The following is a 25700-nucleotide window of genomic DNA, read 5'->3' on the forward strand; positions in this document are numbered from 1 at the left end:
ACACAACTTGTAATGTTACTGCTTCACAGTTCTTCTGAATCATAAAGTGAGTTCTGACTGAGGTTCCAGGTGATGTAGTAAACATTCCACACAGGGAGCTCTACCATCAAGTCAGGGGAACGCCCACCACCGCTCTCATCACTATCCCCACTACTTCTGCCACGGCCATCACGTTCACCTCTACCTCCACCATCACTACTCAAGTTGGAGAAATAGAGGGAAAGGGGATAAAGGGAGGGCAAAGGAAGGTAATTCCAAAGGAACATGAGCGCCAATAATGCTTTAAGGTAAACTTTCTTAAATTTTTTTTTGGATAATAAGTATAACCAATGAATAATTATATCTACAGTATTCTTTTCCTCCACATTCTTAGTTATCAGATGAAACCTTGGCTTCCTGTAAACTATGTACATTGAAGAGTGATATATCCCTCTACTTTATACAAAAGAGGACTCGCATTCCTCTTTCTGCTCTTATTCTGATGTCTTTATAGTTAATTGATTAATTTACATTTATTTATTTATTTGTTTGTTTGTTTATTTATTTATTTTGAGACAGAGTCTCTGTCTCCCAGGCTGTAGTGCAATGGCGCGATCTCGGCTCACTGCAAACTCTGCCTCTCGGGTTCAAGTGATTCTCGCACCTCAGCCTCCCGGGTAGCTGGGATTACAGGCGCCTGCCACCATGCCTGGGTAATTCTTGTATTTTTAGTAGAGACAGGGTTTCACTATGTTGGCCAGGCTGGTCTCAAATTCCTGACCTCAAGTGATAGGCCCGCCTCAGCCTCCCAAAGTGCTGGGATTATAGGCATGAGCCACCGTGCCCGGCCTATTTAATTTGTTATTGTGAATGAACGAACATATGAATGATGCAATACATTCTAAGAACGGCCCATGTGTGATAGAGCTGTATTATGGCTGTCCCCGGCATATGGAAAAATGAAGTTCTGATATAAGTAATTGACTTCAGATCAAAACACAGTGTTACGGTGCCTTATATATTGTCCCAATAGTCCATCAAGACTCTTAAAACTATATCCTTTACATGAATATTACCAAAAAACAGCAATTAAAATATTTTTATATATTTTGGCCAAAAGCACTCAAAGGCCTTGACAGACCCAGTTTCTTCCCCTACTTCTCTGCTTACCTGTCCATTTCTTTTGCTGGGTCCTCTTGCTCCTTCTGCCAGCTAAGTGATCATTCCCTTGGATACTGCCTTGGACCCTTGCTAATAAGTCTCAGCTGTGAGTTTTCCTAGGTCATTTTCTTAGGTCTCATTACACCATTCCTAGCCAGATGAAGGGCTAGGTTCCCGGTTGGGCACAATAATGGGGCTTTGTCCTTGGCTCCACCTGACCTGTTTCATTCTTTTATTAATGACCTGGATGAGCATATGGACAGAATTGCAATCTTTTCCCCTCATAGCTTCAAGGGCAGGGTGCGTCCTCATCCATCTGTGCATCTCAGCACCTTGCACAGTAGCTGGCCTACTGTAGTTATTTTTTAAATTTTTTATTTTTATTTTTATTTTTTTTTGAGACGGAGTTTCGCTCTTGTTGCCCAGGCTGGAGTGCAATGGCACCATCTCGGCTCACCATAACCTCCGCCCTCTGGGTTCAAGCGATTCTCCTGCCTCAGCCTCCCCAGTAGCTGTGATTACAGTCATGCACCACCACGCCCGGCTAATTTTGTATTTTTTTTAGTAGAGATGGGGTTTCTCCACGTCGGTCAGGCTAGTCCCAAACTCCCGACCTCGGGTGATCCGCCCGCCTCGGCCTCCCAAAGTCCTGGCATTACAGGCATGAGCCACTGCGCCCGGCCTATTGTAGGTATTAAAGAAGTCATTGGATGCTGATCAAATTTGTTGAGACTGAAGTATTCATGGGTGAGTTGATACAATTTGGAGATTGGCATTACAATACTCCAGCAAAAATTGTGATAAAATTAAATAACATAGGCTGGGTGCAGTGGCTCATACCTGTAAACTAGCACTTTGGGAGGCTGAGGTAGGCAGATCACTTGAGGTCAGGAGTTCGAGACCAGCCTGGCCAACATAGTGAAACCCGTCTCTACTAAAAATACAAAAATCAGCTAAGCATGGTGGCAGGCGCCTGTAGTCCCAGCTACTCGGGAGGCTGAGGCAGAAGAATTGCTTGAACTCGGGAAGCAGATGTCAGTGAGCCGAGATAGCACCACTGCACTCCAGCCTGGGTGACAGAGCAAGACTCCACCTCAAATAAAATAAAATAACATAAAATAAGGTGGATGATATAGATGAAACAGGAATAAAAAAATGTTGATGACAGTCGAAGCTAGTGATGAGTATATGGGGACTTATTATACTCCTATTTTTGTGTAATTTTTAGATTTTCCATTAAAAAAGGAAAAATAATCGTTGGTGAGGGAAAGCCATGAAAACTTCCCAAAATGCAAATAGTTCTAGAAGTATTTATAACGTGGACATTTGTAAATAAAATTTTACTACAGGGATAAGTAGCTGTATCCAATACAGTCATACACTTCAGGGAATTAAATACAAATAAAGTGGCAAAACATTTCAAATTTATCAGAGTTTTGCTTGCTTCTTTAATTTTTATTTATATTGCCATGTGTAAACCACGTATGAAGGTTGCTAAAGGCCTTTTGCCTATCACATAGTGCACTATTTTGTTTATCATTTATCATAGAAGGTTTTCCTTTCTAGAAGTGATTTTTGAATAATTTACAGGATTCAAATTTTACTGGCTAGCATCTTAAAGATATTTACCTGTTTTCTATGGCTATGACATTATTTTCCATTCATTTTTAATTTACATGTATATTTCTTCTAATTGTTTTATTTAATATAGCTCACATTTTATTTTTAATTTAATATACTTTTTGTATTTTTTTGAGACAGGGTCTCAGTCTGTCACCCAGGCTAGAGTATTGTGGCACTATCATAGCTCACTGAAACCTCAAAATCCTGGACTCATGCAATTCTCCCTGCTCAATCTCCAAGTAGCTGGGACTACAGGTGTGCACCACTATGCCCAGTTAATTTTTAAGTTTTTTGTAGAGAAGGGGTTTCACTATGTTGCCCAGGCTGGTCCCCAACTCCTGACCTCAAGCAATTCTCTTACTTCAGCCTCCCAAACTGTTGAGACTACAGGCGTGAGCCACTGCACCTGACCAAGTTCATTTTCTCTTAAACCGTGTAACATAGCTGGTAACTAAGTGATGATATAAACAACTTACCACAACATGTTAGTAAATATGCATTACACAGTTCTCAAATACAGGTCGTTAAAACAATCCTCTTCCATTGATCTCCTGATTTTTTCTCAATTAATTTTACGTAGAACACATTTCTCCCTAAGCATTGTAATTTCATGCCTTTATGTAATGTATTTTTATTTGGCATAGTTCTCAGTGTCCTTTTCACTTAGGGCAGAATGAGCAGGCTTTTTTTTTTTTTAGCTTCCCTTAGGTACCAACTATTTCACCATTTACCTCATTTGAGGCTAAAAGCAGATGCTCAGAGAAATTAAAAGACTTGATTGAGGTTATACAGTTAGTAAATGAACATTTGTTGTTGTTGTTGTTGAAGAGACCACCTCTCCTTCTGTAACCCAGGTGGAGTGCAGTGACGCCATCACAGCTCACTGCAGCCTCAACCTCCAGGGCTCCAGCATCCTGCAGTGTCAGCATCCTGAGTAGCTGAGATTACAGGTGCGAGCTACAGCGCCCGCCCAGGGACAATTTTTGTGTTTGTTATAAGACGGAGTGACGGAGTTTCGCTTTTGTTGCCTGGGCTGGAGTGCAATGGCGTGATCTCAGCTCCCTGCAACCTCCACCTCCCGGGTTCACGCGATTCTCCTGCCTCAGCCTCCTGAGTAGCTCGGATTACAGGCACACGCCCGGGTAATTTTGTATTTTTATTAGAGATGGATTTCACCATGTTGGTCAGGCTGGTCTCGAACTCCCGACCTCGTGATCGGCCCTCCTCGGCCTCCCAAAGTGCTGGGATTATAGGCGTGAGCCACCGCGACCAACTTGTTTTTTGTTGTTTTTACTCCTGGGCTGGAGTGCAATGGCATGATATCGGCTCACCACCACCTCCGCCTCCCAGGTTCAAGCGCTTCTCCTGCCTCAGCCTCCCAAGTAGCTGGAATTACAGGCAGGTGCTACCACGCCTGGCTAATTTTGTATTTTTAGTAGAGACGGAGTTTCTCCGTGTTGGCCAGGCTGGTCTCGAACTCCTGACCTCAGGTGATCCGACAGCCTCGGCCTCCCTAAGTGCTGGGATTACAGGTGTGAGCCACTGCCCCCGGCTTCTACTTACTATTTCTTGAATGTATTTTTCAGTCAGTTATGTAAAGTAAACTTACATGCTTTTTCCTCCCCTGAAAAAAAAAATCCTAAGTCTACATTTTTCACAACAGAGTCAGTCCTCCATATCTGAAGGTTCTGCATCTGTGAATTCAACCAACTTTGGGTAGAAAATATTCCCAAAATACCTCCTAAAATAATAATACTAATAAACCAATACAACAACAAAATAATACAAATAAAAATACAGTATAAGAACTATTTACATAGCATTTACGTTGCATTATGCATATTCTATCAAGAGATGATTTAACGTATACAGGAGGGCCCGGGTGCGGTGGCTTACGCCTGTAATCCTAGCACTTTGGGAGGCAGAGCTGGGCGGATCACTTGAGTCAGGAGTTCAAGACCAGCCTGGGCCAACATGGTGAAACCTCATCTCTATTAAAAATACTATATATATATATCTGTGTGTGTGTGTGTGTGTGTGTGTATATATATACATATACGTATTAGGTGAGCATCTGTAATCCCAGCTACTTGGGAGGCTGAGGTGAGAGAATTGCTTGAACCCAGGGGGCAGAGGTTGCAGTGAGCCCAGATTGCACCACTGCACTCCAGCCTGGGCGACAGAGCAAGACTCCGTCTCAAATAAGTAAATAAACAAGTATACAGGAGGGCCAACGCAGTAGCTCACACCAGTAATCCTAGTGCTTTGAGAGGCTGAGGCGGGGCGGGTGGATCACATGAGGCCAGCAGTTCGAGACCATACCAGCTTGGCCAACATGGCGAAAACCCATCTCTACTAAAAATACAAAAATTAACCGGGCATCGTGGTGCATGCCTGTAGTTACAGCGACTATGGAGGCAGAGGTGGGAGGATGGCTTGAGCCCAGGAGTTCTAGGCCACTGCACTCCTGAGTGAGGCAACATACAAGGAAGATACAAATACTACGCCATTTTTATCAGGAACCTAAACTTCCTTAGATTTTTGTATCCATGCGTGGAGAGGGTGGTCTTGGAACCAATCCCCCACAGATACCTAGGGACAATGTATATTGTTCTGTTCTTCCATATTCAAACTTCCTATCCATGACCTAGTATTTACTGAAAATATCAGATTTTAGGATGGCATGCAAAATGGGACCCTACTGGCCTTCAGAAAATATGTTTGTTTGTTTTTGTTTTTGTTTTTGAAACACTGTCTCACTCTGTCGCCCAGGCTGGAGTGCAGTGGCATGATCTTGGCTCACTGCAACCTCCACTTCCTGAGTTTAAGCCATTCTCCTGTCTCAGCCTCCCGAGTAGCTGAGATTACAGGCGTGCCATCACGCCCATCTAATTTTTGGGGTACTGTTAGTAGAGACAGGGTTTCACCCTGTTGGCCGGGCCAGTCCTAAACTCCTGATCTCAAGTGATCCACCTGCCTCTGCCTGCCAAAGTGCTGGGATTATGTGTGAGCCACTGCGCAGGGCCAGACAAGATCTTATATACAAATTTATATTTGGAAAGATAGATAACTCAATTACTACTGGGGCTGGGGTTTGTTGCCCAGGCTGGAGTACAATGGCGTGATTGCAGCTCACCACAACCTCCATCTCCCGGGTTCAAGCGGAGTGTGGGAAGACAAAAACATTCTTTTTTTTTTTTTTTTGAGACAGAGTCTCGCTCTGTCGCCCAGGCTGGAGTGCAGTGGCGCGATCTCGGCTCACTGCAAGCTCCGCCTCCCGGGTTTACGCCATTCTCCTGCCTCAGCCTCCCGAGTAGCTGGGACTACAAGCGCCCACAACCGCGCCCAGCTAATTTTTTGTATTTTTAGTAGAGACGGGGTTTCACCGTGGTCTCGATCTCCTGACCTTGTGATCCGCCCGCCTCGGCCTCCCAAAGCGCTGGGATTACAGGCGTGAGCCACCGCGCCCGGCCAAAAACATTCTTTTATTTTCTACTTTGTATCCTTCTGCATTGAACTTAAGAACATGATGATATATACCTTTTATAACAAAATATATTTCATTATTATTATTATCATATTGTCATTATAATTAAATGGGTCAATTTCTTATCTGACTACCAACTATCTATAGAATATCAATAGATATTCAGTTGTCGAATATCTATTATGTATCTGAGATGTTTTAAGTACTTAGAGGCTCCAAGTATTCTTAGTGTCACAGGCTCCATCCCCCATTACTGTAACACATTAAAATGTACCCATCTCAAATACAATTTATATACGAATTGAGTTGAAGTTGACTAGTTTTTGTAATGTCACATTTCATAAATATTTATGGCTGGGCACAGTGGCTAATGCCTGTAATCCCAGCACTTTGGGAGGCTGAGGCAGGTGGGTCACCTGAGGTCGGGAGTTCAAGACGAGCCTGACCAACATGGAGAAACCCTGTCTCTACTAAAAATACAAAATTAGCAAGGTATGGTGGTGCATGCCTGTAATCCCAGCTACTTGGGAGGCTGAGGCAGGAGAATCGCTTGAACCAGGGAGGCGGAGGTTGCAGTGAGCCGAGATTGCACCATCGTACTCCAGCCTGGGCAGCAAGAGTGAAACTCCGTCTCTCTCTCTCTCTCTCTCTCTCTCTCTCTCTGTCTGTCTGTCTGTCTGTCTCTCTCTCTCTCTCTCTATATATATATAAAGTTACTTTATTTATTTATTTTTGAGAAGGGTCTCGATCTGTAGCCCAGGCTGGAGTGTGGTGGTGCAATCATGGCTCACTGCAGCTTCCACCTCCCAGGCTCAAGCGATCCTCCCACCTCAGCCTCCTGAGTAGCTCGGACTACAGGCATGCATACCATCGCACCTGGCTTTTTTTTTTTTTTTTAACTGTTAATACAGACAAGGCCTCACTATGTTGCACAGGCTGGTCTGAAACTCCTGACCTCAAGTGATTTCCCTACCTTGGCCTCCCAAAGTGCTGGGATTACAGGTATAAACCACTGCACCCAGCCAACTTTGATTTTTATCAAGTTTTAAAATATTTTGTAACCAAAGCATTTTTTTTCTGGTCTCTAACTTTTCATAGACCCTTGGAAATATCTCATGCCCTTGAAATTGTGCATGAAATGGATAAAAATGGCCCCAGGTGCTGAGTACAGTGCTAGATGTTTCTGATAGGAAGGGGTATAAAATGATGCCTGCTCTCCAGAAATGTATCATCCAGCTCTACATCTTTTCTTTCCTATCCTCAGTCCATACCTCTTCGTTGTAGTTTTTTAAAAAATTCTGTCCTCACTGTCAGTTCTTTTCCTTATTCTGCTTGGTTTTGGCATAATCCATTCATTTTCTTGTGAACCCTCTAATTAGAACAAAAGTGTTTTAAGGCAGACGAAATGCAGCACAAAAGTAATTACAATCATGCATCATTTAACGATGGGGATACTTTCTGAGAAGTGTATCGGTAGGCAATTTCATGGCTGTGTGAACGTCACAGAGTGTACTTACACAAACCTAGATGGTGCAGCCCACTAACACCTAGGCTATATGGTATAGCCTATCGCTCCTAGGCTACAAACCTGTACGGTGTGTTACTGTAGTGAATACCGTAGGCAACTGTAACACATGGAAAGTATTGTGTACCTAAACACAGAAGAGGTACAATAAAGTATTGTACAAAGAGTAAAAAATGCAACATTTTAAAATAGGGCACTTACCATGAATAAAGCTTGCAGGACTGCAAGTCTCTCTGGGTGTCAATGAGTGAGTGGTGAGTGTGAAGGTCTAGCACATTATCGCACGCTACTGCAGACCTTATAACGGGCGGATCACAAGGTCAGGAGATCGAGACCACAGTGAAACCCCGTCTCTACTAAAAATACAAAAAATTAGCCGGGTGCGGTGGCGGGCGCCTGTAGTCCTAGCTACTCAGGAGGCTGAGGCAGGAGAATGGCGTGAACCCGGGAGGCGGAGCTTGCAGTGAGCCGAGATCGCGCCACTGCACTCCAGCCTGGGCAACAGCGTGAGACTCCATCTCAAAAAAAATAAAAATAAAAAAAATAAACCCTGTACACTTAGGTTACACTAAACTTGGAAACAATATTTTTTCTTCAATAATAAATTAACCTTAGCTTACAGTAACTTTTTACTTTGTAAACGTTTTAGTTTTTAGAACTTTTTGATTCTTTTGTAACATTTGGCTTAAAAGGCAAACACGTTGTACAGCTGTACAAAAACTACTTGCTTCATTTCCTTATTCTAAGAGCTTTTTTCTGTTTTTAATTTTTTAATTAACATTTTAAATTATTTATTTATTTATCTTTTGAGATGGAGTCTCACTCTGTCACCCAGGCTGGAGTGCAGTGGCACGATCTCTGCTCACTGCAGCCTCTGCCTCCTGCCTCCTGGGTTCAAGCAATTCTCCTGCCTCAGCCTCCCAAGTAGCTGGGATTACAGGCATGAGCCACCACGCTCAGCTAATTTTCTGTATTTTTAGTAGAAACGGGGTTTTGCCATGTTGGCCAGGCTGGTCTCGAACTCCTGACCTCATGTGATCCACCCCCCTCGACCTCCCAAAGTGTTGGGATTACAGGTGTGAGCCACAGCACCCAGCTAAATTTTATTTTTATTAAAAAATTTAACTAAAATTATTGTTAAATTTTGTTTAAAACGTTTTAACCTTTTTCCAAAAAAAAACCACAAAAAACAAAAAAAACCTACAATACACACCTTGGCCTACACAGAGTTGGGATTATCACTGTCTTTCCCCTCCACATCTTGTCCCACTGGAAGGTCTTCAGAAGCAACAACACACGGAGTTGTCATCTATGTTAACAACACCTTCTGGAATACCTCCTGGAGGGCCTGAGGTTGTTTTACAGTTAATTTTTTTCTAATATAAGGAGTTCACTCTAAAATAACGACTAAAAAGTATACTATCATAAACACATAAGCCAGTCACATAGTCATTTATCATTATCAGGTATTATGTTCTGTACACATCTTGTATTTGCTATACTGTTTTTTCTTCTTTTTGAGTTGGAGTCTTGCCCTGTCACCCAGGCTGGTGTGCAGTGGCACCATCTCGGCTCACTGTAACCTCTGCTTCCCAGGTTCAAGTGATTCTCCTGCCTCAGCCTCCCAAGTAGCTGGGATTACAGGCACTCACCACCATGCCCAGCTAATTTTTTATATTTTTAGTAGAGATGGGGTTTCACCATGTTGGTGAGGCTGGTCTTGAACTCCTGACCCCGTGATCCGTCCGCCTTGGCCTCCCAAAGTGCTGGGATTACAGGTGTGAGCCACCAGGCCGGCCTAATTTTTGTATTTTTAGTAGAGACGGGGTTTCACCATGTTGGCCAGGCTGGTCTTGAACTCCTGACTGCAAGTGATCCGCCCACTTCGACCTCCTAAAGTGTTGGAATTACAGGCGTGAGCCACCATGCCTGGCCTTGTATTTGCTATACTTTTATTTGACTGGCAGCATATTAGGTTTGTTGACACCAGCATCAACACAAAAACATAAGTGACATGTTGCACTTTATGTCTTTGAGACAACAATAATGTCACGAGGCAATAGGAATTTTTTGGCTCCATTATAATCTTGTGGTACCACCATTGCATATGGTCCATCATTGCCTGAAACATCATTATGCAATACATGACTGTTTGTCCATATTAGAAATCAGAATCGCAGGTCTCAAATATATACTTTCACATGCCTAAGGTAAAATATTGTGCTGATTTCTCTGAGCATTTGCTTAGATGTCTGGCTGACTCTTTGGAATTTTTGCCTAATTTATTTCAGGCAGGCACAGGTCAATCACCAATTAATTGAGTACTTACATGTTTTTTGAGGAATATGACTCAGAATATTTAATCCTAGGCTTATATAAGATTGTGAGGAGCCAAATCAAATTGCAATGATAAGAGCCTGCTTGAAGAGATTTTCACTGCATCATCCTGGCATGTAAATATCTTTCGTCCTGTTTGCAGGGTGTTTTGGAAATCAAGAGAATGGAATATGAAAACATCAACATTTGATTCATATGTGGATATTTCACTTTTACCCAAAAGAAAACGTTTTAGAAAGAAAAAGCCAAGACCAGTGAGACACACCAAACGCCATGAAGAGGAGCAGGTCTATGAGCAAGCGACCACATTACCCTGTTCCATATGCAAGCACGAAATTGACTTAACTGGTATTTTTCCCCATAAGAAGCAACATGTAGCTCTGGCCACACTGGGTTTCCAGTGGATGGGTGGAAAGAAACCACAGCCCTCAGTGATTGCTGTTCAGAGACAGTTCATGATTTCTAAACTATTGTCATCTTTTATGTTCACTGAAAAAACCCTACAGAGCATTAATAATGCTTTTGAGCTGCTTTGGAAAAAAAAAATACCAGCATACTATAAGATTTTTGATAACATTGACAGGAGTGTCATATATTCTCAAAAAATACGTCATCTATTAATTAAAGGAGTGGGCATTTGTGAAGACAGGAATTCTACATGGAAAGCTGACATGAATGATAAATTCACTGTAGTGAGTAATTTTGGTAATAAACCTAATGTGTGTTTTTTCGGTTTGTTCGATGGACATCATGGTGCCTCAGCGGCAGAGTTGACATCCATGGAACTCCCAGTTTTACTCCTCCATCAGCTTTCCAAATTTGATCCTTCTTACCAAATGACAACTGATGAGCAACAAATAATCAATTCCTTTTACACTGTGTTTAGAGAAGAATACACGGCAATAGAAGATCTCTTTTCTGCCATAAACAAAACAGAAGCAGTGAGGCGTGAGTATGAGGACATACACAAAGCCTTTGCAAAAGCATTTTGGAGAATGGATAGGCTTTTACGTCTTGGAAGAAAAGAAGTGTCTAGGGTTCAATGGAGTGGCTGCTCTGCAGTTACTTGTATATTGGAAGGCAAACCTAAAAGTCCTTATGCTCATAAGAATTGGAAAAGAAAAACCAACCATGATGGATTGGCAGAGAGCTCCACTTCCCAGGAGATGCCACAAATATTTCCTGGAATATTACATGTTGCAAACACTGGTATGTACATTGAATAGCACCAAATAACACCTTTATGTTTTTGGTTCCTTGCAGCAAAACCCCTCATGCTTCCAGAATTTTTTTATGATTTATTATTTAGCGACTTATTAGTGCCTAGAAATTGCACTGATAATATAAGAAGCAACAAATAACCACAATTTAAGTGCAGATTGTAGGCACAAAAATATTGTAATTATTTTCCAAACAGGCACAGATATGATATAATGTGACAAATATGTTACATTTTCCCAAAGGGGTAGCAATAGAGTTGCTGATAAAGATGAAAAGCAAAGATACTACATATGCTTAAATCTGAATAAAATTAAAAACATTTTGTACACTTCCTCTTTTCAGAAAAATGGAAAGTTGTTTGCTCATTGTTAGTGTAGTTGTTTAAATTGGTCAGTTACTCTGATAAGTGTATTTGCTATAGGTCATTCTCATGCTCACTGGCCAAGTAGCATCTATTTCATCTCAGAGAGAATAATAGTTCATGCCTCAGTTTTATGAGCATGTATTCTCTTCTTAAAGAAGTTACCTGTGTTGTTTAAAAGTTATTTCAGGAAGTTAAGGAATTTGCCAAAATGGAAAGCTCAGAGGTAAAACTTTTTAGCAGAATTGACATGAGTTCCACACTGAGTTCTATGAGATACTTAACTACAGTTCTACCAGCCTTTTCATAGATAGAATTATTATTAATGATAGTGTCCGCTTACTGAATATTGAATACAGAGTAATTTCCTCTTCTAGTCTTACAATAACTTTGACATCTAGTGATATCTAAGTATTGTTAACCCAACGTTTCAGATGAGAAATTAAAGCTAAAAAATGTGAGATAATTTGTTCAAGGTCTCAGAAGTAACAGGAATTGGAGTTGGAAATCAGTCCTGCCATATGATATTACCTCTTAAGGGGATTGTTTCCAAAGCCTGAGGAGGCTGGGCCTCAGCGAGTGGGACTTTGTGGCAGAGACAGTGTTGCAAGGCCAGACAATCACAAAGACTACTACAACGAATGTCAAGGCCCCAGAAAGTCAGCCTGTTTCTGATCCAGCCTGGTTCTGAGCCTGAAATGTCAAGGACTCCAGACTAAACAACACCAAGAAAGCTAAGTGCATGTCCACTGCCTCAGAGTCTTTGTCATTTCTCAGGCTCTATGCTGAGGTTCCAAATAGTTCATAGACATAATCATTACAGATTTAAGGCCAATCTGTGAACTGACCCATATTCTTGGAATTGGGACCCCTATAGAAGTTATCATTAATTATAAGAGTCTTTGTAAAATTAATGTGACAAATTATGACATATTCAATAAGTGGATACTGTCATTAAATGTCTAGACACGGCCGGGGGTGGTGGCTCACACCTGTAATGCCAGCACTTTGGGAGGCCGAGGTGGGTAGATCACCTCGGGTCAGGAGTTTGAGACCAGCCTGGCCAACATGGTGAAACCCCATCTCTACTAAAAATACAAAAATAAAAAATAAAAAAAATTAGCTGGACGTGGCAGGCACCTGTAACCCCAGCTACTCGGGAGGCTAAGGCAGGAGAATCGCTTGAGCCTGGGAGGCAGAGGCTGCAGTGAGCTGAGATCACACCACTGCACTCCAGACTGGGCAATGAAGTGAGACTCTGTCTCCAGAAAAAAAAAATAAATGGCCAGGCGCAGTAGCTGACTCCTGTAACCAGCACTTTGAGAGGCCAAGGCGGGCGGATCATGAGGTCAGGAGATCAAGACCATCCTGGCCAACATGGTGAAACCCTGTCTCTACTAAAAATACAAAAATTAGCTGGGCGTGGTGGCGCATGCCTGTAATCCCAGCTACATCGGGAGACTGTGGCAGGAGAATGGCTTGAATCCAGGAGGCGGAGGTGGCAGTGAGCCGAGATGGCACCACTGCTCTCCAGCCTGGTAACAGAGCAGGAGTCAGGACTCCATCTCAAAAAAAAATAAAAATAATCTAGATACACTGCTGATTGATTGGTTCTAATCTCCAGGTCCAACAATGGGATTTAATTTCCAGGCCTATACAATGGTGTTAAACTGTTTGCATCTAGGCATGTTGCATTTTAATAGAAAGACACATGGGTAAAAACAATTCAAATTGTAAAAGAGAGAACCTGAGGTCATGATTTAGCTACAAAAGTACTCCTGTAAGAAAGAACTTTAAATGACTTCCAGCCATAAAAAAAAATTTTTACACAAAATTTTCAAGAATTATTTTGTATTTTATAGAACAGGATTAATTATAGTGAGGGAATTAGGTTTCCTTTTATAAAATTCATAAAATATCAATGTCATAACTCTAGAATTAAAAAAAATTCTTAACTTATAATGAAGTATGAGTTCAATGATGAAGCCACTGAATAAATGTTGAATTTGTGCATGTGGAAAAAGGTACTGCCAGACTCACATTCTTTTAAAAAATGTTTTTCTATTTTATTGATACATAATAATTATAAATATTTATGGGGTACATGTGGTATTTTGATATATGCATATAATAGGTAATGACCAAATCAGGGTATTTAAAATACTCATCACCTGAAATGTGTATTATTTCTTTGTGTTGGGAACACTTCAACTCTTCTAGCTATTTTAAGATATACAGTTCCCTGTCTCTAACTGAATGTCTGTACCTTTTTTATTTTTTGAGATGGAGTCTCACTCTGTTACCTAGGCTGGAGTGCAGTGGCACCATCTTGGCTCACTGCAACCTCCGCCTCCCGGGTTCAAGCCATTCTCCTGCCTCAGCCTTCTGAGTAGCTGGGATTACAGGTGCACGCCACCACACCTGGCTAATTTTTGTATTTTTAGAAAAGACAGGGTTTCACCATGTTGGCCAGGCTGATCCCGAACTCCTGACCTGAGGTGACCCACCCTCCTCTGCCTCCCAAAGTGCTAGGATTATAGACGTGAGCCACCACGCCCAGCCTAATTTTTGTATTTTTAGTAGAGACAGGGTTTCAACATGTTGGTCAGGCTGGTCTCAAACTCCTGACCTTGTGAACCACCCACCACAGCCTCCCAAAAGTGCTGGGATTACAGGGGTGAGTCACTGTGTCCAGCCTGTTTGTACTTATTAACCAACTTAACTTTATCTCCTCCGGCCCCATCCCCAACCTTTCCCAATCTTTGGTAACCATCATTCTGCTTTACCTCATTGAGATCAACAATTTTTAGGATCCACATATGAAAGAGAACAAGTAATGTTTGTCTTTCTGAGTCTGGCTTATTTCACTTAACATTATGTCCTCAGTTCCATCCATGTTGCTACAAATGACAGAATTTCCTTCTTTTTCATGGCTTAATAGTATTCCATTGTGTACATATCCTACATTTTCTTTATCCATTCATCTACTGATGGACATTGTTCACCCTGCATCTTTACTATTGTGAATAGTGCTGCCTAAAATGTGGGGGTACAGGTATCTCCTTGATATCCATTGGCTACATACTCAGTAGTGGGATCTGCTCCCCATGACTCAAATATCTGTTAGACCCCATCTCCAACATTGTTGATAAAATTTCAAGATGATGTTTGGGGGGAACAAAAATACATACCATAGCAGGGCCTTTATTATGTTGAGATATGTTTCTTCTATGCCTAATTTGTTGAGAATTTTTATCATGAAGAGAAGCGAATTTTATCAAAAAAGTTTGGGGGGCATTTATTGAGATAATCATATGGTATTTCTCCTTTATTCTCGTGTCATATTTATTTTATTTTTAATGCTGACTGTATTACAAGTCATCACGGTGGGCTATTTATCATACTTAGTAGTGGGATCTGTCCCCATGACTCAAACATGTATCAGAACCCATCTCCAACATTGTTGATAAAATTTCAACATGATGTTTGGAGGGAACAAAAATACATACCATAGCAGGGCCTTTCATATGTTAAGATGTGTTTCTTCTATGCCTAATTTGTTGAGAAGTTTTATCATGAAGAGATGTTAAATTTTATCCAAAAAAATTTTTGGCCATCTATTGAGATAATCATATGGTATTTCTCCTTCATTCTGTTGGTAATGTGTCATATTTATCTTATTTTTAATGCTGACTGTATTACAAGTCATCACAGTGGGCTATGGGGAAAAGTTTTCAATTAGCAGTAATCACACCGTGGCTAAACCTCACTGGCTATGATACTGCCTCGGCACGAAGCTTCACATTTATTGATTTCTGTGTGAACCATCCTTGCATCCCTGGAATAAATCCCACTTGATCATGGTGCTTTAAAAAATATATGTGTTTTTTGATTCAGCTTGCTAGTATTTTGTTGAGGATTTTCACATCTACATTCATCAGGGATATTGGCCTATAGTTTTCTTCTTTGTTGTTGTGTCTTATCTGATTTTGGTATTCAGGTAATGCTGGGCTTGTGGAATGAGTTAAAAAGATTTCCTTCCTCTTCAATTTTCTGAAATAGTTTGAGAAGAATTGGTGTTAATTCTTTTTTTATGAGTTTGGTAGAATTCAGCAGTGAAGCCATCTGGTCCTGGGCTTTTCATTTGGGGGACTTTTTATTACTGACTCAATCCTGCTACTTGTTATTGGTCTGTTCAGGTTTTCTATTTCCTCCTGGTTCAATCTTGGTAGGGTTGTATGTGTCCAGGTGTTTATGTTTATCCATTTCCTCTAGGTTTTCTAATTTGTTAGGGTATCGTTGTTTGTAACAGTCCCTAGTGATCTTTTGTTTTACAGTGGCATCTGTTGTAATGTCTCCTTTTTCATTTCTGTTTTTTTTTTTTTTTGGGATTTTTCTCTCTTTTTTCTTGTTTAGGCTAGCTAATGGTTTATTGACTTTTAAAATCTTTTCATAAAAATGACCTTTTGTTTAACTGATCCTATGTGTATTTTTTAGTGTCTATCTTGGTTAATTCTGCTCTGATCTTTATTTTTTTTCCTTCTATTGAGTTTGGTTTGTCCTGGCTTTCTAGTTTCTTGCGGTGCATTGTTATGTTGTTTATTTGGAGTTTATTACTATAAATTTCCCTATTAGTATCACTTTTGCTGCATCCCATAGGTTTTGGTATGCTATGTCTTGATTTTCATTTCTTTCAAGAAGTTTTTGATTTCCTTTTTAATTTCTTCATTGACCCTATGATTGTTGAGGAGCATGTTGTTTAATTTCCATGTGTTTGTACAATTTCCAATGTTCCTCTCGCTATTACAGTTCTATTCCATTGTGGTATGAAAAGATACTACTTGCCAGATGCCTGAAGTCAAGGTGTTCACAGGGCCATGCCTCTTCTAGGGTAGAATCCTTCCTTGGGTCTTCCAGCTTATGGTAGCTCCAGGCATTCCCTCACCCACAGCTGCGTAATTCCAGTCCCTGCCTTGATTTTCACATGGCATTTTACTGTTCTGCCTGTGTGTCTCTACTCTGCGTATCTCTTATAAAGACGTTTCTCATTGGAATTCGGGCCCACCTGGATAATCCAGAATGCTATCATTTTGAGATCCTTAACTACAACTGCAAAAACTATTTTTTTTTCCCAATAAGAACACATTGACAGGTTGTGGGTGTTAGGAGTAAATGTGTGTTTTTGGATATATGGTCTTGAGCTTTGTTTTGGGATGAAATTACTTGGAAATAGTTTGATCCTTTTAGATCCTGTTTTTTTAATTTATCAGGCAAGTCCAGGGCAGTGTTGAGTTTGGGTCTAATTATTCTCTGCTACTGAGGCAAAACCTTCCTAAGCATGCTACCTAATGATTCCTGAATTAATATCTTTTCAGTCTGGCTGGTTGGAACAGGAATTATTCTACCAGCCCTATGAGTCCTCAGCAATGCTCCCTCTAATCCTTTTCAAATGTTTCTTTTCCCAGTTTCCACCCACACATGTATTCACCAGTACCCATCTAAACACTTGAGAAAGACCCACTAGAGAAAGACCCTCGGAAGGTATCTGGAATTCTCTAGAATTCCAGATGTAAGCTCTTTTCTCTCTGGTATTCTGTCCTCAGCAAGCTCTAGCTGCATTGGTTTCCCTGGACTCTTGGCTCTGTCTCTTCAAAACAGATGAAAGTGTAAATCCAGTCACTGTTATTGTATCTTGACCAGAAAGATAAGAAATTCCATATAATTTATGTTTTGGGGAATTATGTGAGAGATGTGTCATCCAGAGTACTGCATTTGCTCCTGCCTCGTGTCTGCCTGTTGACACTATCAATATGTACTAAGTGATCCATTTGAGGCTTTCAGACTACAAATACGTGAAGGTTGGTGGTTTCACATTCTTTGTTTTGTAGAGATGGGGTGTTGTTATGTTGCCCAGGCTGGTCTCGAACTCTTGGACTCAAGTGATCCTCCCATCTTGGCCTCCCAAAGTGCTTTGATGCTTTGATGAGCTTTAATCTTCTCATGTATTAAACATGTGATTATCCTTGCCTCACAGGATTACAGATGTGAGCTACAATGTCAAGCCAGTTCCAAGTTTTTTGTAGCTTCCTTTCTTCCCTCTTTCTCTCTTTGGCATAATCTGAAATAGTCAGTTTTTCTGTAGTCTGTGTGGTGGCAACAGGCATAGGTTTATTTTTGGTTCACTGTTTCAGTGAGGCCATCGTCCTTTGGGGTCCTAGCTTTGTTGTGGTGAGCCATTTAGTCTTCCCCATCTTGGAGAAGCCCTAGGTTTTGTCTCCTGTTTCATAAGCCTGTGATTTTTTTTTTTTTTTTAAGACAGAGTTGGGTTGGGTGCAGTGGCTCACTCCTGTAATCCCAGCACTTTGGGAGGCCGAGGCGGGTGGATCACAAGGTCAGGAATTCAAGACCAGCCTGGCCAACATGGTGAAACCCCGTCTTTACTAAAAAATGCAAAAATTAGCCAGGTGTGGTGGTGGGCACCTGTAATCCCAGCTACTTGGGAGGTTGAGGCAAAGAATTGCTCGAACCCAGGAGGCAGAGAGCTGAGATCGTGCCACTGCACTCCAGCCTGGGCGACAGAGTGAGACTCCGTCCCAAAACAAAACAAACAAACAAACAGTCTTGCTCTGTTATCCAGGCTGGACTGGAGTGGCTCGATCTTGGCTCACTGCAACCTCCACCTCCCGGATTCAGGGTTCAAGCGATTCTCCTGCCTCAGCCTCCCGAGCAGCTAAGATTACAGGCACATGCCACCAAGCCCAGCTAATTTTGTTTTATGTAAAGACGGGGTTTCAACATGTTGGCCAGGCTGGTCTCACACTCCTGACCTTAAGTGATCCACCTGCTTTAGCCTCCCAAAGTGCTGGGATTATAGTTATGAGCCACTGCATCTGGCCACCTTGTGAAAATCTAATGTGGATTTATTCGGCTCAATACATGGTCTTAGGTAAAAGCTAGTTTCTGCTCTTGGTATACCTGAATTTAGTCATTATGCTTCTTGAGTATTTTGTACTTCGGCTATATTATCCAGGATATTTACTTGTTCTCAGTGGAAGGGTCAATCTGAGACCCAGACTGCCTCATTACTGCTCCTTTTTAATATTTGAGTGCTTTGGTGTATCTGTTATTCCAATATCTTTATGTCTAGATTGTACATTTGTTAATAATTCCTTTTAATGAGGCCCTGTAAACTTTTATTTCTAGTGTCCTAGCTTTCTGTCTCAAAAGCTCACAGTAAATTCAGAGACCAGGCACACTTTTACCCACTAGTTCTCTATTATTCACTTTTTTTTTTTTTTTTTGAGATGAGGTTTTGCTATGTAGCCAGGAGCGCAGTGGTTATTCTTAGGCTCAATCAGAGGATACTGCAGCCTGGAACCCCTAGCCTCAAGCGGTCCTCCTGCCTCAGCCTCCCAAGTAGCTAGGCCTACAGCCTACGCCACCACACCCGGCTATCACAATTTTTAAATTAGTGGTCACCTGAATCCCCCTTCCCTTCTCAAGACTGCCACATCACTCCTTCATCTGATCTTCAAAATCTGTGAGGAAAGGATAATCACATTTTTAATACATGAGAAGACTAAAGCTCATCAAAGCATTATACAAGGTTATATAACCAGTGAGTGAGCCAGGACTCCAGTCTTTCAGGCTTGAAGTCTGGTTACTTCAAATGAACAGTACTAGCTCTCTCCTGTTTTTAGGGTGTCTTCATTTTTATGTGGACTTTTCTGTCTTCATTAATCGATAATGCTGTATTTGCAGACCTCAGTTGCCTTTCTTCTCTAGATGCGTTTCCATGGGTGTGAAAATGTGTTCATTCGGACTAGTTTAGTAAGTTGCTTTTAAAATTATCTCCACCCCTACCATTTTCCCCTAAAGTCTAATTCAACTCCAGAATCTCCTTCAATTTTGTGCAGGAAAAAAGCCAAATTCTTAACACTGACATTTTATATACCTTCCCTTCCCCTTCTCTCTTTTTTTGATGGTGGTGCTAAGGAACTCTCACATGTTTACAAACCTGATTCTGAGAACACATTCAACAAATATTTCATAAATAGTTGAGGCTCGTGCATAATCTAGTTAGGCTTGAGGGGTACAATGGTGAGCAATGAACAATGGACATGAGTTTCATGATCATATGTCTATAAAACAAAAGGATATTTTGAACATCCAATGAAAGCTAGTTCAACATGAGTGAGGCTCTTAAGATAACCATTCTTAGGAAGTCACAAAGCTGCTGTCCATGCATAAAATTAAACAAATTCAGCCTCTTTTGCTGAAACTAGAGCATTGAAGAAAAACTGGATATAGACTGTTTCCCCTAATCTTATTTACATGCAATTCTAATTTACTTATGCTCCTTTATAATTGTAATTTTTCCTTTCCCCAGTAACTATTTCAATTTTTCCCAAGTTCCAAGTTACCACTGCCTATCTTAAGCCTGTAATTCTACTTTGTATTTTCTTATAGTTCTTTTAGAAATAGGTCTGAAATGAAACATTTGTTGTTTCTCCTCAATTTCTTTTGAATAGCCTCTCTACCTGCTTTTCTCTTCTTAGAACACCAACCTTTAAGTGTCTACCTCTTAAATTAGCTTATTGAGTCTCACAGTAACTTTGACAAATAACACTGCAGGTAAAGAACTGTTACTTAGTGAAATAAAGTGATCTAATGAAGGCCACACAGACAAAAGTTTGGGATTCAAGTCTGACTGTGTCAGGCTCCTAAATCCTTCCACTCCCCATACTGTTTTTCTACACCAAACTGTCCTTATTACTCCTGGGCAACGTTGTGCATCCTAGGTGTGTTTTTATTTTTCCTGCTTCATCCATCATGTATATAGGTATGTTTTTTTCTGATCACCACATAAACTTCCTTTTCCTCTTCTCTCACTCCTTCTTAAAACGTTCCTGTTCTAATCAACACTAAGTCACCTTTCTGGCTTTATCTGAGAAAAATCTTGATATTGCCTACTCAGCTCTAGAATTCCCTGGTTGGGATTCCAGAGTTCATCCTAAGTTTACTGGACTTTTCCTTCTCAAAAAGTTGGTGATAACCCAGTAATTGCAGGAGGCAGCCACATCATTACCCTCTGCATAAGAAACACTTTACCTGACTATGCCACTTTAAAAAGGCTTGAGCATCATCTCAAAGCGGCTCTTTTTAATCCCCAAGATTATTGTTCCTAAACACGTTGCTCTTCCAGTAATCCTGTTCCATTTTTATTCTGGTAACATTTTCTGAAGAGCGCAATCTCTCCAAATACTGAAAGTTGTTACCTTTGTCTAGGACTTGAATTCATTTATGCTTAGATTAAAATTGTGTAGTGGTTTCCAACACAGTTCGTTGCTTGGTTAGCTGTTTGCATTTCCTCCAAACAGATGTTACCAAGAAACTTTTTAAAAAGCCAAATTGTCCTTTCTCTTAAGCTATCAAAGGCTGCTTCCTCTCCACTTCTCCAGACAACGTGGACATAACAGTGATATTTAATAATCTTCCTCTAATTTCTCATCTTCATGGAAACCTTTTGTTCATTATCATGTTCAAGCTTTCAGTTTAATATAGCACTTGACTTCAAACACCCTGTTTGTAGCTGACAGCATATGCCGCTCATTGTTACAAAATGAAGCTGTTGACTCTGCATATCTAATTTTTTAGTTCGTTCCATTAGTAGTCTTCCTGATGAATCTTATCTTCCTGGGTTATATACACAAATAGTTAAGAAACGCTGGCTACTTCTCCTTCACTTTTCCTTTCCTTCATGCACCACTCATACAGGTAAAGAATGCGATGCCAGGTGCAGTGACTAGCGCCTATAATCCCAGCATTTTGGGAGACCAAAGCAGGAGGATCGCTTGAGCCCAGGAGTTTGAGACCAGCCTGGGCAACATAGCGAAAGCCTGTTTCTACGAAAAAATGCAGAAATTAGCCGGGTGTGGTGGAACATGCCTTTAGTCCCAGGTCTCTGGAGGCGGAGGTGGGAGGATCACCTGAGCCCAGGGAGGCCAACACTGCAGTAAGCCGTAATCATACCACTGCACTCCAGCCGGGGTGACAGAGTGAAACCCTGTCTCCAAAAGAAAAAAAAAAAAAAAAAAAAAAAAAAGGCATTATCTCCCTTTTTAACAGGTAGAGCAAGAACTGCAACCAGGATTTAATGTCCTTTCTCTTAAAATATTTTATTGTGCTGAACCCAAAGGATGTTCACAAGTAATAAAATGGGCCAACATGGTATGTCCTACTCTGTAGCACAGGAAAAAAAAAAAAAAAAAAAAAGGCAAATAGTGCATAAGGCTACACTTGTCAAGCTCTCTGTAGAGGTAACTAAAATAAAAATAACCTGTTTACCATCCTTTCATTGTAAGTACTATTCCTTTTAAATTCTTTTCAAATCACATACTAGGAAAATAATGCTTTTTCTTTTTGCTAAATGGCATTTTGGCTTGCCACATGCAAATAAACATTTACAAAGTCAATGGATTTGACTATTCTGAGCCAAATTATGTCCCTTTTGTTTTCAGAGCTATGGCCACACAATTCACGTGTATGTACACACGTACAAATTTTTCTAATTTAAGAGGTACTGAACCATATGTACTCCTAATAATTCCATTTACTCAGTTGGCACGTTAAGTGCCACTTCATGTTGCCTAGCTGATTCAGTAATAATTTATAATTCAGCAAAAGTCATTATTTTACTGACTTATGTTCTGCAAAATCTAAGTCGAATAATCAACAGTAAGACAATACACAATATTAATAACCACACTATAAAGAAATGAGGGGCCATATGGCCTTTAAGAACTACTATTTATGTAGTTTCCAAAATATTTTTCACAAACATCATCTTTTAGTCCCAATCCAGTAGCTCAGCTATTAAAAATTCCTATTATATAAATGAGACAATAGTTTCTGTCTATATCTGACACTAATGCTTTTACCAATTTAGGCTATTTTTGAGTCTCACTCTATCGCACAGACTGAAGTGCAGTGGTGCAATCTCGACTCACTGCAACCTCCGCCTCCCAGGTTCAAGCAATTCTTGTGCCTCAGCCTCCTGAGTAGCTGGGATTACAGGCGTGCACCATCATGCCCGGCTAATTTTTGTATTTAGTAGAGACAGAGTTTCGCCATGCTGGCCAGTCTGGTCAAGTGATCCTCCTGCCTCAGCCTCCCAGAGTGCTGGAATTACAGGCATGAGCCACCACACTGGCCACCAATTTAGGCTTTCCAACTATAGTACTATACTAGTTGCATGGACCTCAACTTTTTTTTTTTTTTTTTTTTTTTTGAGAGAGTCTTGCTCTGTCACCTAGGCTGGAGTGCAGTGGTGTGACTTCAGCTTACTGCAACCTCCACCTCCTGTGTAGAGGCGGTTCTTGTGCCTCAGCCTCCCAAGTAACTGGGATTACAGGCGTGCATGCGCCACCATGCCCGGCTAATTTTTTTGTATTTTTAGTAGAGATGGGGCTTTGCCATGTTGCCCCAGCTGGTCTCAAACTTCTGGCTTCAAGTGATTTGCCTGCCTCAGCCTCCCAAAGAGTGGCGTTTACAGGTGTAAGCCACCACACCTGGCCTTGGACCTCAACCTTCTAAGTCTAAATTCTTTTAGCTATAAAACTGTGGGCCTAGAATTGAACTCCTTCTGCAAGCAACTAAATGATCCCAGGTACAGGATCATATTTAAAACCAGAATATTCTATGTAAATTTGGCATTCTATTCCAGAAATTTTAAATCTCAAAGATGTTATAATAATCAAATATTATTAACCCCATCTCAGAACAGTTTAATAACTTTCTATAAATCACAAATGATTTTATACCAAGAAAAACAATATGTAATTATATGTAATTTTAAAAACATAAAATTATATTCCTAAAAACTTGGGGAAAATCAATTTTTCCTAACTAAAAAAATTCAGTTTTTCTTAAAAAATACTCCACAAAAAGTTACAGTAATATATAATCTCCCGCCAGTCTGTTCAGATCCTGTTTAAACTGTAAGATTTCAATGAAGCACACCATCATGGATTCATTTGAACCATGAACAAACTACAACCAACTTTTAAGATTTCAGTTTCCAACCAAAGGGTTTAATGTTGGCTGCCTATTATTCATGTAATACATTAATAATGTATTTCTTCACAGGAATGATTGACTTAATTTTTAAAAACTACACATTATAGCAACCTAACATTAATAGTGACATTCTAATGTTTTCATCACCCATGACCTAAGCACATTCAAGTTTTAACTTGTACTGGTTACACAACTGTCATTGTTTTTTTTTTTTTTTTTTTTTTTGAGACGGAGTCTCGCTCTGTCGCCCAGGCTGGAGTGCAGTGGCCAGATCTCAGCTCACTGCAAGCTCCGCCTCCCGGGTTCCCGCCATTCTCCTGCCTCAGCCTCCCGAGTAGCTGGGACCACAGGCGCCGCCACGTCGCCCGGCTAATTTTTTGTGTTTTTAGTAGAGACGGGGTTTCGCCGTGTTAGCCAGGATGGTCTCGATCTCCTGACCTTGTGATCCGCCCGTCTCGGCCTCCCAAAGTGCTGGGATTACAGGCTTGAGCCACCGCGCCCGGCCGTCATTGTTTTTTTTAAAAAAATCAAAGTGTGTGTTTTAAATTGAAGCAGCATTTATCTTAAAACATTTAAAAATCTGCTAGATGGAATATATGTTGGCTATAAAAAAGTTCAACTCATGACTCTCCAATATAAGTAATATTAAGTCATTTCATTTAAAACTTTAGAAGTTACTTTGCATTATCTGTAATGTTAACACTAAATGTAGTAGTTTTAAACACTAAAAGTTGCTTAACAATGAGGTATAAAATGATGTTTGAATCTGTATTTACTATAAATCATTCAGTAGTGATATATTACACATATTTAAACAGTACTTTTACATAGCCTGCTTTCTGTTTAGCATTGAAACACAGAATTTACTAAAGTTAGCAGATTTTGAATTGGTTATCTCTAGGATAAAAATTTCTTCTTTTAAAAAATAATCTTTTAGGTAATGTGCAAGCAGTCTTGTGCAGAAATGGGAAAGGTTTTTGCCTAACCAAAGAACATACTACACGAAACACAAACGAAAGAAGAAGAATACTTCAGAATGGAACAGTCATTAGTTCAAATGAACCATACGGGCTTGTAGAAGGGCAAGTAAAAACTACACGAGGACTTGGATTTCATGGAAATCTCAAGCTGAAAAAGTCCATTATCCCAGCACCTCAAACTATTTCTGTCCCTATAGATGACCTATGTCAATTCCTTATTTTAGCTACTAATGGACTTTGGGAAGTTTTGGATAAAGAGGAAGTCACTGCCCTGGCAATGACAACATTTCACATGTATAAAGAAACATACTGTTCTATCATACCTAAAAAATCTTCATCATCCAAAGGGCCTCTGCTTTTTTCAACCATTGAACCAAACCTTACTAAATCACAAAGTAATATCCACGTATTGTTTCAGTATAAATCTGTATCTGAAGGATGTGTGTCAACTACAAATTCCAAAGAAAATTTGTCCGATTCAAACTATTCTAAATACAGCATTTATAACCCTGAGAATGTAGAAACATTTCCAGCAGAAACGACTCATCATAAACCTTGCAGTGAAAAAGTAACTGACAGCCCAACTAGTGTCAATGGTGTGGCAACAAATGAAAAAGAATCAGGCACTAAGAGTTTCTATGAAGGTGCAGCTGAGTACGTTAGCCATGAACTTGTAAATGCTGCTTTACTGGCTGGCTCCAGAGACAACATTACAGTTATGGTAATATTTCTCAATGGAAGTGAGTATCAGCTTCTGACATAAAAAATAAAAGTTCCAATTATCCAGAGCACCAAAATATAATACCATAAAGCAATTCTTCAATGATCCAGATATTAGGACGATTCATCAATAACATGCAAACAATTTTATGAACACAGTAAAGAAAATATAAAAGCAGATATTAGGTCATATAATATCATTTATATATGTTCACTGTTTTATGCCAA

The 25700-nt window shown here is 40.4% G+C and overlaps 2 protein-coding genes and 1 non-coding gene across 3 annotated transcripts in view; 2 read left to right on the top strand and 1 right to left on the bottom strand.

The window, feature by feature from the left end:
- Positions 1-25578, top strand: PP2D1 (protein phosphatase 2C like domain containing 1). Its single transcript, XM_050777321.1, has 3 exons — positions 1-287; positions 10255-11321; positions 24710-25578. Exons 1-3 carry the CDS (start codon positions 265-267, stop codon positions 25513-25515), a joined length of 1896 nt encoding a protein of 631 aa, XP_050633278.1. The 5' UTR covers positions 1-264; the 3' UTR covers positions 25516-25578.
- The window catches only part of LOC126946724 (non-histone chromosomal protein HMG-17-like), a 1084902-nt gene that overhangs the window by 767679 nt on the left and 291523 nt on the right, over positions 1-25700 (top strand). The gene's annotated exons all lie outside the window — the stretch shown is intronic.
- On the bottom strand, positions 15353-15493 carry LOC126949380 (U4 spliceosomal RNA). Its single transcript, XR_007723692.1, has one exon. It is a non-coding gene; the product is annotated as a U4 spliceosomal RNA (small nuclear RNA).

Source organism: Macaca thibetana, chromosome 2 (assembly GCF_024542745.1).
Source record: "Macaca thibetana thibetana isolate TM-01 chromosome 2, ASM2454274v1, whole genome shotgun sequence".
NCBI classification, from domain to species: Eukaryota; Metazoa; Chordata; class Mammalia; order Primates; family Cercopithecidae; genus Macaca; species Macaca thibetana.

Excerpts from the sequence above, each read along its gene's own strand:
- PP2D1 (XM_050777321.1), top strand. The coding sequence starts at position 265 with ATGAGCGCCAATAATGCTTTAAG. Across the intron at positions 288-10,254 it reads AGCGCCAATAATGCTTTAAG|GGTGTTTTGGAAATCAAGAG; the intron begins GTAAACTTTCTT and ends TCCTGTTTGCAG. Across the intron at positions 11,322-24,709 it reads ATTACATGTTGCAAACACTG|GTAATGTGCAAGCAGTCTTG; the intron begins GTATGTACATTG and ends ATAATCTTTTAG.